Source organism: Rhinolophus hipposideros, assembly GCF_964194185.1.
Source record: "Rhinolophus hipposideros genome assembly, chromosome: 1".
Classification (NCBI taxonomy): domain Eukaryota; kingdom Metazoa; phylum Chordata; class Mammalia; order Chiroptera; family Rhinolophidae; genus Rhinolophus; species Rhinolophus hipposideros.
Genome location: NC_138047.1, coordinates 94,436,426 through 94,448,988, shown reverse-complemented (window position 1 = coordinate 94,448,988; position 12,563 = coordinate 94,436,426). Strand labels below are relative to the sequence as shown.

The following is a 12,563-nucleotide window of genomic DNA, read 5'->3' as shown; positions in this document are numbered from 1 at the left end:
GAAGTGGATCCAGGGTAGGAGGTAGAAGCCAGGACTTCTGCAGAAATAGATGTGAGAGCATCAAAAAGCCCACCCGGCTAGGTCAGCTGTCTGGTGCCATCTTCCCCAGTTCCTTTGGCTGACTTCCAAAGTCACTTTGAAACATCACTGGCCACTGACCACACTCTTCCTTGAATCCCACCAGGATGAGTACCAGACAATTCTCCATGCCAGGCCCAGTCCCACAGCTGGCCTGCTAAATAAACTTGAGTGGGCAGGAGAATGGGGAATCACCTGGGTGATTCCCACAGTTTGTGAGAAACCACACTTTGTGAGAAAGGCAAATTTGGGGCTATAACCCCCCAGGCATCTTTATGCCCTACATGTATTAGTTTCCTGTGGCTGCCATAACAAATTATCACAAACTGGGTGGTTTAAAACACAGAAATGTATTCTTTCACAGTTGTGAAGGCCAGAAGACCAAAGTCAAGCTGTAAGCAGGACTGGTTCCTTCTGGAAGTTCTGAAGCAGAATCTGTTCAAGGCCTCTTCCCGCTTCTGGTTGCTGTTGGCAACCCTTGGCATTCCTTGGCTTATTGCTGCATAATTCCCATTTCTGCCTCCATCTTCATATGGTGTCTTGGTCTTCCCATAGCCTTCTCCCTTGGATCTCTGTGCCTCAAATCTATCTTTATTTTTCTTATAAGTATACCAGTCATTAGATTTATGGCCCACCCTAAATCCAGGATGATTTCATCCTGGGATTCTTAGTTATATGTACAAAGACCCTATATCCAAATAAGGTCATATTCACAAGGGTGGGGGGAAGGGAGGTTACCCATGGGATGGGGGAGATTTTAATCCACTACAGTAATTTTGGGGAGAGACCCAAATCTAAGTGACTCTGCTCCCAAAAGATTCTGATGCAGGTGATCTGTGGATCATATTCTGAGAAACAATCCAGTTTCTGAGGATTCAGAAATGAGTAAGACACGGTCCCCTCTCTTGGAGAACCTGCTGTCTGGTGGAAGATACAGACAGAAGAACTGATGATTAAAATACAAAGTATGGCCTAAAGATCCCCAGCTCTGGAGTCAGACAGACCAGGGTTCCCACTCTGCCCCCTCCAGCTGTGAGGCTCTGAGCACATTCCTTAGCCTGTCTGAGACACAGTCTCCTTCTCTGTAATAGTTCCTACCTTATACCACTATGAGAATGAGGCCATGGAAAATGCTTGACATCAAAGATGGACTCAAGAAATAGCTACTAGCTATTGTGAAAGCAGAAAGCATGTTGCATTCATTTTCACATCCCCTAGCCCCTCACTGTGTGTCTTCCACATCCTAAGCCTTAATGAATGTCTGTGGAAGCAAAGAAAGCACACCTCTGGAGAAACGCAGCTGGGATAGGAAAGACAACTCCGGAAAGACCCACCTCAGGTTGTTGACTTATTCTACAAGCATTTTTTGGGTACCTGCTGTGTATGGTGCTCAGTGTGTAGGCCCTTGGAACAAAGAGCCAAATAAAACCCACAGCCTAGCAGGGAGACCGCTGGGTTATACAGTGCACCTCCTCCCTTTGGTTTTCCATCCTGCACATTCCATTCATTAGTATTCTTAGTGTGACTCCCTCCCAAACTATACTATACGTTCAAGAGTCTTTTGAGAGCTCAAAGAGTTCTCTCTTCTTCACCACTGAACCACAAGTACCTAGCAATGAACCTGACAAGTACCTAGCAATGAACCTGACTCCTAATAGGCATTTGATGACTTTTTGTTTGGTATAGTGAATATTCTGCTGCTATTTCAGAGTCCAACACTGGACATCTATGAAGAACCATTTCCACCCTCCGTGACTGCTGGGTATGATTCTTGAGTGGGCAAGTGAAAAGATGCCCAGAGGATCGATCTGTCCCTTGACATAAAGCCTGAAAGTTAGAGGAAATGGAGACAGGCTGTGATATAATGTATCATTAATACTGTGAAGTCAGGAGCTTTCAACTACTAGGCCAAGAGTAAACAAACTAAACTAGGGGATAAGCTGCCATCTCGTTCCTCTTTAGAAATACAATGCTTTGCACACACTGGACATTCAGTACTGTTATCAGGCTGACCTGGAGGCCCAGAAAACGATTCGAAGGGAAAGACAGTACATGGTTTCCCTTCCAACACCCCACAAGGGAAGGAAGAGCGCAAACCATTACACAAATTGCATGTGTGCACAAGAGTAAAGAAAAAGAAGCCCCATGTGGGCTTTGGGGGTGGGAAATAATTTTCAGGAGGGAGAAAAGGAAGAATTTCTAGTGGATGGTAGGTAACATGGGTAACTGCCATCACAAATGGTGCTAAGTCAGGACAAGCAACTCACCTGTGAGAAGGAGACATCAGCACTCCCTTTCACCTGGAGAAGTCAGGCAGACCCTACCAGCCTAAAAAACTCTTAGGGTGGACTGAAGAGGGAACAGCCTAGGAGTCCAAAATCGGCCCCCAGGGGTGCGTATAGCAACATAGGAAGGCATGGTGTTCTCTGCTTCCACAAATCGAATGACATGGGCACCTGTGTTTCACTCCTTTGATAAATGGCCCGCCACCTTGCATACAGTAGGCCTGCAGTACCACGTGTTCATTTAATTGAGTAAGTGAATGAATGAAGGCTACAGAGGACCGGATCTCCACCACCCACACCTCCGCCGCAGATAATTCCACCTGGCCTGGGGGGTCACCCTGGGCCCGGATTCCCCCCCGGCACCCCCTTTCCGCTTCAGCACCGGGCGTCCAATCGCTTGGCTCCAAAACAGTGGTGACCAGGAAGGCGGGTGGGACGTGGCTCCTTCTCCCGGATCCCCGGGCTTCTCTCTCCAATCCAGGACCAGGCCCTGCCTGAGGACAGGCCCCTCCCCACAGGCTGGCGCCATATGGCGTGGAAGCGAGTGGCACCGGGACAGGCCGGAACGTGCGCGAGGACCGGCGCACCGGGCGCGTGGCGCGGGGACAGCGGCCGCGGCCACCGGGAGCGCGCCCCCCGCGCGGCCCCGCCCTGGCCCGGCCCCCCGGGGGCAGCTCGGCCCCCCGGGGGCAGCTCGGCCCGGCCCACCCCGCCCGGCCGGCGCCTCGGCCTCACCTCGCTCACCAGCCCCTGCCAGTCGCTCTCGGTCCGGTCGCTGTTCATGGCCTGCTCCTCCGGGCGCGGGCGGCGGCATGGACGCCCGACTCCCCCCCCCCGCCGCGCCGCTGCCGTCGCCTCCGCCCGGGCCCCGCGAGGCCCCGCGCCTCCGACCCGCCGCGCCGCCGCCTCCTGCGGCCGCCGCGCTGTGGACTCAACGTCAGCCTCCGCAGGAGGAAGGGGAGGAGGAGCCGCGGCCGCCCAGGCCCGGCCCGGCCCGGCCCGGCCCGCCCCGCGCTGCCGGGACCCCGGCCTCCACCCTCGGGTCGCGCCCGGGTTCCTAGAGAAGGGGCAGCCCGGGTCTCAGCCCAGAGGTAACCCCTGACCCCAGCAGGACCGCCCTCCAGGGCTGGCGGCGGGGGGCGCGGGCACCAGGGTGCCCCCCCATGAAGCACATCCCCAAATCCAGCCATTCCCTGAACACCGTCAGCCTCCTGCACTGGGATGTGAGCCGCCCCCCGGCCGGGGGCTTTGCTCTGGTCTCTGGGGAACGCTGGGCACAGGGCCTGGCGTGTAGTGGATGCGCTACTCAGATTTGTTGAATGCATGAATGATTGAACCACGTGTGATGTTTTTAACATTGTTGTTCCAGCTACTAAGCCTTACTGATATTTACTTCTTAAATTATCAGCTGTCCTAAGTAGAAAGCCAATGTAAAAATTGAAAATAAAATGGTATTGAATTCTAACTAGGCCAAAATGCTCCGCGTGTGTTGTTTCGCATGTGTCAGGAAAGGTATCATCATCAAACTGAGACACCCTCGAAGAGGATGGAAAGAAAATGACAGGGCAGGTGAGGCTCACACATGAGTCGATGTTATTCCGGGTGGTTTTCCTGTGCCACCTAAAATCCTCTCACCGACCACCAATGGTGAGCTTTCCATCCCTGCAGAAACACTCCCTGTGGAGATGAGCAGGTAGGTTGAAAAGAAGTTGTGAACCCATTTGACAGGTGTGAAAGCATCACAGCCAACATTTATTTATTATTTTTAGCCCTTGTTGATCCTAGATCAACCCCATGAGATGGATGTTATCCCCATTTGTCAGATGGGGAAATGGAGGCCTGCAAAGTGTTGCTAGATGAGGGAAACAAGGAGCCAACTGCCACATATCATGAGTCAGGCCATTGATTCCCCTCCCACTCCACCCCCCATGCTGCCACACATGCATGCATGAGCCTAGCTGAGACCAGAGCTACCCAGCTGAGCCTTGTCTAATTTTCTGACCCACAGATCATGTGCTACAGAACTGTTGTTGCTTTAAGCCATTAATGTTTGGGGTGGTTTGCTATATATCAACAAATAACATAAATGGTGACACCACTGATAAAGAGCCTGGATGGCCTCAACTCTGCCTAGCAGCTCTTAAAAAGCAATAGCCCCTAGCATCACGACTTGTTGGGTCCTCATCTAAAGAAGATTCTACAACAGATTCTGACAGGCCAGGGACTATGAGAAGGAGCCCGTCTCCCAGTTAGCACATTTATTCTGTGCCTGTTGTGTACAAATATTACACTCATCTTGGGTTCAATAACACTGCAGACCAGTCTGTGTTGTGGGAACTGAAGGTTTGTAAACCTTACCATCAAGGTTTCGCTCTAGAAAATAAAAAGAGAAAAAGAAGGGGCTAGAATGCAGCTAAGGCTTCTGGTCTTCCGACCATACTGGGCCACATAATCCGTTCTCTTTGTAATCCAACTAGATGGAAAGAAGGTCATCCCTGAGCTGAACGTCTAGGGTTAACTCAGCATCGAGCCCTTGTTCCCAACAGCCTGATGTCTCATGCTAAGAAGCAAGGTACTGTCTGCCAATATATTGCCCTTTGGCAAACCATCTGGTTTCATTCTGACCTGTCGATGAAATAGACTGTAAGAGTGGACATAACTTGGTCCATCTGCCTTCCGCCACCTCCTGGTCTGCACCTTGCTATCAGCTGGCATTCAGGTGGCAAGGCATCCTGCCCCTTGCAGTTACCATGTTGAGCTAAGGCTTTCAGTACTGCTGCTCCTTGGGAGCTTTCACTCGTATTTCAGGCAGCAGAACAGAGCATCAGCAAGCTGTTGGGAGCCAAGGGATCTTACATTAGAAACCATGTACCTTTAAGACAACTCTCTGTGTGACGCCATTTCTCTTAGTTGCTTTCCTTCTCTGAAGTAAGTCAGCCAATTATTAAGGTATTTAAAAATAAAATTGGGAGTGAAGTGAATCAAAGAGTGGCAAGCCTCTTTTCTCCCCAGCACGTGGAGAAACTTCCAAGTCAATTGAAACAGCATCTCTAGTTGCCTGGGTTCTCCTTAGAGGTTTCATGCCCCATGTGCCAGCCCGAACCTGCTTCGCTTGTGGGATGTGATGAAATCACAAAGCAAGGCAATGTTGCTGCGAGCGATTCTTTTTTATCTCTTTTCATTTACGTAGCCTGACATTGAGTAATAATAATAATTAAATGCCATTTAAGCTTTTAGGCACCTATATCAGAAGGCTTCTCATCAACAGCAGCCCAGGCTGACAAAAACAAAGCTAATTATATCATGGTTAACTTTAAAAAAAAAAAGAAAGAATAATAATAAAACTGCTGACCAATGATCCCTACTTCTGAGGAAAGCAGCACATTAAATGTTCCATCTGACAGTCTATTTGCACTGGACCAGGTGAAAACCAGGTGCCCTTGTCTTAAATTTGCCACTAAGTATTGACATGTTGGCTTGGGCCTCTCTTTTCACATCCCCTTAGCTCTCTGAAAATCCTCTAGGAACCCAATTTTTCCATATATATTCATAGCCCTAGGGCTAGTTTTATGTATGTATGTGTGTGTATGTATGTATGTATGTATGTATTTGCACATATAGTGTTAGAAGAAAGTGCTTAGATGCTTCTGAGTGATGCTTTTCACTTTCAAAAGTTGAAGAGGGTTTCCGATGTAGAAACTCCAAAATAGCTTAATCTAAGAAATGGAACCAGCAGATACTGATGGAAACGAAACAAAACAAAAAAATCTCTGGAGAGATTGGGAACGAAAGGAAGACTTGAACTTGTTAGAAACCTGAGCCTCTAGTTACAGGTTTTCTACTGACTTGCAGGATGACTCTGGCCAAGTCCCAACAAACCCAGAAAACACGGGGAAAACCCTCAAGCTTTTGATACAGCTTCTCCCAACAGTATTTTCAGTTAAATTCTGGCTGCCCAAGCAAAACTGTCAGAGTTCTCATTAAAGGAAACGAAGCAAATCTCCAGGAGAGATTTTTTTCTCTGAACTATACAACTGGGGCAATATTCATTGCTACTCCTTTCCCCAGTCACTTTTCTCCTGCCTGAATTAAGAAACCCAGTCTGATGAGCCTGGAAAGAAAATGATTCATAATGATTGTGGTTTATAATGGTAGATAAATATATTTTTTTTAATTAGCTCTATGTGATCCAAGGTCCCTAATTCTTGCTCTTCTCAGAGGGGGGCCATTTTGACAGGTCCTGCCAGAAGCCCCTAAGGGCTGGTTGCTAAATGCCTTCCTTTGTTCTTGATTTCATCCAAGGGCAGAGGACTGCAGGTCCCAGAGTGCACTGCAGTCAGGCCTCCTGCAAAGCCCTGAGACCTGAGGTCCCCTGGGCCACTGGCTTCAATCTGGAAAAGATAAACCTTCCCTCTTCCCCCTACCTGGGGACAATCTGCAAAGGGCCTCATCCGTTTTTCTATCAGAGCTGGCAGCCAGACAACAGACAGACAGGCAAGGGATCCTAGCCAGCTTCCTGACTCAGAGCTTCCTCTGTCTCTTAGCCCCCTGAGCTTCTGGGCCCTCTCTCTGCCTCCAGTAAACCCTCCCTGCCCAGCAGCAAACAATCAGTTGCCCACTGCTCCCCCCAGCCCCACTGGCTGCCAATCAGTCAGGCAGCAGGGGGTGGAAGGAAGTTCCACTCCCCGCTGAACCTCCACGAGGTGCTCAAAATGACTGAGTGGGGCTGATGATAGCCTGGTGGGCTGGGCCCTGCAATTGCCATCCTGAGGGGGCACAGGCATGGGTGTGATTGGCTGGGGCATTGCGAGGGCAGGGGGTCGGGATGAGGGGAGGCGGAGGGGCAGCTCCTTCTGCTGATGGAAGAGTTCTAGGAGGGGGGACCAGAATGTCAGCAGAAAAGGGCATCTGTCAGAGAAGCCAAATAGGAAAGGAGAGGCAGAGGGAGAGTCAGGGCCTGGGGCTTCTGATGAGAGGCCAGAAAATGAAGAACCAGGGGAGAAACGTGGAAAACCTTGGACGCAGGGGTAGGTGGGAAGACTGACCAACAACCTGGGCTGATGGAAAGAGTGGAGTGACTGGTGGCCCAAGGAAGGAGTTAAATGAAAAAGAGACAGGGAAAGTCACTCGCCTCTCAGATTATTCAAATGTGTTGTACTTATTGATAATGTATTTCATTTCTTCTGCGGGGGTGGGGGGGTGGCGGATATGATTCAGCACAAATTTGATGTAAATTTATGGAAATGGAAGTGTAGAGAGGCTGCAAGCCCAAACTGCTGGCGGGTCGGCTGCATGGCCTTCAGCTAGGCGAGGTTACCACTCTCTGGACTTGGGGAGCTGAAAATAGAAGCGTCTGACTTGGGGGCCACTGGCCTCTCCTGCAGGCCAAGAGAGGGACTGACCCCGCTGCTCTGGAAAGCTTATTAAAAAGGAAAAAAGTCTGACAACTGTCTAAAATAGAATCACCTACATTGTCCTCCTGTCTGATTTTTGTCTTAGGGTGGGGGGACCATTTTTATCCAGTAGAGATGGGCAGGGGAGAAAAAAAAGAAGAGAATTAACATTATCTAGGATGTACTGAGTGCACTGAACACGTTAGTCAAGTGACAGAAATTTTGTTTTTCCTTCTGCACTATGAAAGAATAATGGAGCTTGGGGAGGGGACAGAGAAAACAATTTGCTAGAGAGGGTGAAAAGGTGGCATGCCATATAAATGGCCAGAGCTGGTAAAATATTTATCGTCCATTAGACTGTCCTTCACAACACTGGATGTTGATTTTTATCTTCCCCCCTCATACCAGGTCATGACATTTAGCTAATGATGTGCCTCTCCCAGTTGGTAGTAGCCTCTCCAGCCTGGCTATGACCCCAACAGCAAAGAGAACCTTTCGCAGTTTGGGAGTAGCCTCTCTGGGCCAGGCCTTATTCTGTGACTTGTAATTGCAATAAAACAGGAGGTTCAAGACACCAGAGACAAAGCCAGGCCAAAGGGTTTTACTGTCGCTTCGTTCCTGTTAGAGACAAATAGTCTTGCTTTCCACCAAAGCCGCAATTCCTTTCAATGTCCAAACAGTGTGGGGATCAGTGCGGCTATGGTTCAGCTGGTCTCAGGGCAGACAAGAGGTGTTTGGTTGCAGCCCCCAGCTCTGGTCTGTGGGTATGTTTGAGCAAATATTTCAAAGGATGGCAGTGATTTGCTCATTTTTATTATATCCGTGGGGCAGAATTGTTAGCCCTGGTGACACCCATTATAATGCGGTGACCTCATTCAGTCACCAAAGGGCAAATATCTCTTTGTTCTCTAACAGAAACACAACATGGCAAGTAAACATGATTTCTAAAGAGAAACTGTCAACAAGGGTGTTTACGAGCTTATCACGTCCTTGCTATTGCACCGAGTGGCTTACCTTTGGGGAAAGAGTCACATATATGCCCACATGTGACATAATGGTTGCTGTTTATTAACCCTGTTTGCTCCCATGATACAGAAAAAGTAATCTTAAAGTGATATAAGAAAGTCTGAGGAGGCTCTCTTTTAACGTACAGGGTCATTTATTCCCTTAGCAAATACTTCTTGAGCTTGTCCTACACACTGAGCAAGGCCATGGGAATTACGATCAGGCTAAGGCCCGGTCCTCTGTTCTCAAGGTTCTCAGTCTATTATCCACATTCCCCAAGCAGCTGAACACTGCAGAAATGTGGAGACATGTTCCAGAACTGGGCTCTTCAGCTGTGATGTGTCATACATCAGCTTCTTCAGGAACCAGGAATGAACCCCGAAAACTAGATCTCTTTGGTACACTAAAATGTGGTTAAAATGGCAAGTTTTATGTTATATATATGTTATTATAATAAAGTAAAAGAAAAAAACTTTGCGGGGGAGTGGAAAACACAAAAAAAGAAAAACCAGGTCTATGTGGAAAGCCAGGCAGGGCAGAAACAAAGACTTCAAAGACATAGAAAGCACGCATTGGCAAGTTTACTCACCAAATCTCAGAACATTTGAAAAAGGGGAAGCAATGACCCCTTTCCAAGGTGAAGTAAGAAGTCATCGGACAAAAACTTTGGAAAAGGAACAGTGGGTCAGAGCAGTGAGTATGGAAGTTGAGGCACCTTCACTTCTCTGTGACTTTTCCTCGTCTATACAATGAGCAGATTAGGCTGGATGACCACGAATGTCTGTGACTCTATGAAATTAAAGCAGAATTTTACCTTTGGGTGGAATTCTGTACAAAAGGTTAATGAAGGGGCTGTGCGCATCATCCTAAAAGACAACAACGTCACAGAGTATTAGAAGTAGGTGGAATCATAGCAATCTGGACCCCTTTTTTGTACAAGAGAAGAAATAGATGCCCAGAGTGATAAAGTTCCCAGAGCTTGTTAGGGACAGAGCTATGGTGAGAACCCCGAAGTTCAGATTCCCTAGCTCCTTCATCATGCTTACAAGTTGACCATATTTGAGTTTCATGAAGAACAAAATTCTGATTATTTATTACTATTCAATAAACCACCCCAAACCAGGGGCTTCAATATCAATTTGTCATCATCTCTTGTGGTTTTGTGGGTTGACTGGCCTCAGCTGGGTGGTTCTCATGTGGAGTCTCCTGGTGAAAGTCAGACAGAGGCTGGACCTGTGGTCCTCCTAAGTTTTGGCTGGATGTCCAAGATGGCTCACACACATGGCTAGTTGTCAATGCTGGGAACTCAGCTGAGGCTGTCAGCTGGAGCACCCACTCAGGTGTCTCCATGTCGGGCTTCCCACAACATGGCAGCTGGGTTCCCAAAGGGATTTGCCCAAGAGAAAGTGTTTCAAGGGAGCGGAAGTGTGTCTCAGTCCATTCGGGCTGCTATAACAAAATACCATAAACTGGGTAGCTTAACATCAACAGAAATTTATTTTTCACAGTTTTAGAGGCTAAGAAGTCCAAGATCATGATGTAGGCAGATTAAGTGTCTGGTGAGAACCCACTAGCTAAAAGGCCATATTTTCACTGTGACCTCACATGGAGTAGAGGATGAACCAGCTCTCTGGAGTCTCTTTGATAAGGACATAAATTCAAGTCATGAAGGCACAGCATTCATGACGTAATCATCCCCCAAAGGTCCAACCTTCTAATACCATGAACTTGGGGTTAGAATCTCAACATATGAATTTTGAGGGTTCAGAAACATTCAGACCGTAGCACCGTGGAAGTTGCCCTGTAAGCATAGAGTCACGTCCACCATACCCTTTTGGTCAAAGTGCCTCACAAGTCAGCCCAGATTCAGAAGAGTGGAAGAATAAACTCCCTCTCTAGATGGGGATAGAGTAGAGCCATGTCCATACAGGAGGGAAGAAAGTGATGGTCGCTATCTTTGGAAACAAGTTGCCATAGCAGCAATTGTGATTTTAACCACAAATTATCCTTTGGTACCCTGTTTGGGAAAAGGATACTGGGCAGATATTAACCAAGCCTGGCATTTTTCATCTCCATAGAATCAAAATCAATTGAATTCAGGCCTCAGTACAAACTTGTCTCTGTTTGTTTTAGAACCTACCAGTTCAGGGATCATGTAAGCCACCCCATGACATAGGCGAGTCCCTGAAGAAAAATTCAAACAAGGGATGTGTGAGGACGTTTTGTGTGGATAGGAAGGTGGAACCAACAATGACAGGCACTGGAATACTGAAAGACCCTCCATCTTCCTTCAGTATGAAAAGTAGGGAAGTAGAAAAGAGCATCTCAGCTCTGCTAAGAATAGATTCCTTGAGGGCAGGGATTATGCCATATTCATCTCTATGTTCCTATTGTCTGGGCCAGTGCACATGGTAGGTGATTAATAAATGTTTGTTGACCTCTATTTAAATACAGTTCTTCTCAATAATAATGTAAACTAGCAATTATCGAGCACTTGCCATACGCCAGGCATTTTGCTAAGCACTTGACATGTATCATCTCATCCAATCTTCACAAAACTGTATGATTATCTGTAATTATCCCAGGCCTGATATTCAGCAGGTAAAAGTCAGGAAGGCCCCACTGATTGTTGAAATATTAAAATACTTCCATTAAAATGCCAGGCTGGTAAGTAACAGCACCTCAGTGCCCCTTAAATGAGCCCCTTACCTCATACCTCTCCCCAATCCAAACACCCCCGCCTAGGAGAGAACCAAGTGTTCACTGCCAGTGAACCCCCATTAGCCCGAGAGCCCTGAGTGGTTCCTCCTCAATGGCTCCCATCCCCATGTGTCTTCTTGGCCTGATTTGACCAGACCCTAAAGGAGCAGACAGAGCCCTGGTGTAGGTGTTGCTGGCACCTCAGCAGGTACGTGCTTGGTGCCTGACTAGCCCTCCGAGACAAAGGAGTCACTCTCCTGTGGCCACTTAATGGGTTCAGCAGCCTCTTTAGCGCACATTATGGGCTCTTAAGGATTTTGAGTATCACTCCTGATTATCTGTATTTGAGAGAAAAGGAAGCTGAGAATTTTAAAGAGTTTTCAAATGACTTGACCAAAGTCCCATAGCTAGCAAGGGGTGGACCAGGACCTACTTGTCTCTGAGATCCATGCACTCTGCTATTGTGCCCTGCTACTGTGTCAGCTGGCTAGGGCTGCTACAACAAAGGACCACAGGATGGGCGGTTTAAATAACAGAAATGTATTGTCTCACAGCTCTGGAGGCTGGAAGTGTGAGACCCAAATTGGCTGTGTTGGCTCCTTCTGAGAGCTACGAGGGAAGGATCTGTTCCAGCCTTCTCTAGATGGCTTGTAGATGGCTACTTTCTCCCTGTGTCTCTTCACATTGTCTTCTGTCTATGTGTGTCAGCCTCTGTCCAAATTTCTCCTTTTCATAAGGACACCAGTCATAACGGATTAGGGGCCCACCCTACTCCAGCATGACCTCATCTTAACTAATGACATCTGCAATGACCTTATTTTCAAATAAAGTCATAGTCTGAGGTACTGGGGATTAGGATTTCAACATATAAATTTGGTGGGAGGGGAACACAATTCAACCCATAACAGCTATTTTCTTTTCCATGAGACCTCCTGCATCTCTATATAACAAAGTTAACTAGGCATCTACATAATACCTGGGTCCACTGGCTTCCCATTGAGTGCTTAACCATTCCCAAGGCATCCCCTCCCCTGCCTCAATCAGAAGGGCTTTGAATTGGTGCTACTTGGCAACATTTGCCCTGCCCCCATGCAATCCCTAC

At 47.8% G+C, this 12,563-nt stretch overlaps 1 protein-coding gene across 3 annotated transcripts in view; it reads right to left on the bottom strand.

The window, feature by feature from the left end:
• The window catches only part of CCDC149 (coiled-coil domain containing 149), a 101,182-nt gene extending 97,754 nt beyond the window's left edge, over positions 1-3,428 (bottom strand). The window contains exon 1 of one of the 3 annotated variants that reach the window (XM_081062381.1): positions 3,099-3,428. In XM_081062381.1, the coding sequence (XP_080918507.1) occupies positions 3,099-3,146 (48 nt within the window). In that variant the 5' untranslated portion in view covers positions 3,147-3,428. The remainder of the gene's footprint in view (positions 1-3,098) is intronic. The other 2 variants (XM_081062380.1, XM_081062377.1) reach the window with 2 other exon arrangements.
• Between the last annotated feature and the right edge of the window lie 9,135 nt (positions 3,429-12,563).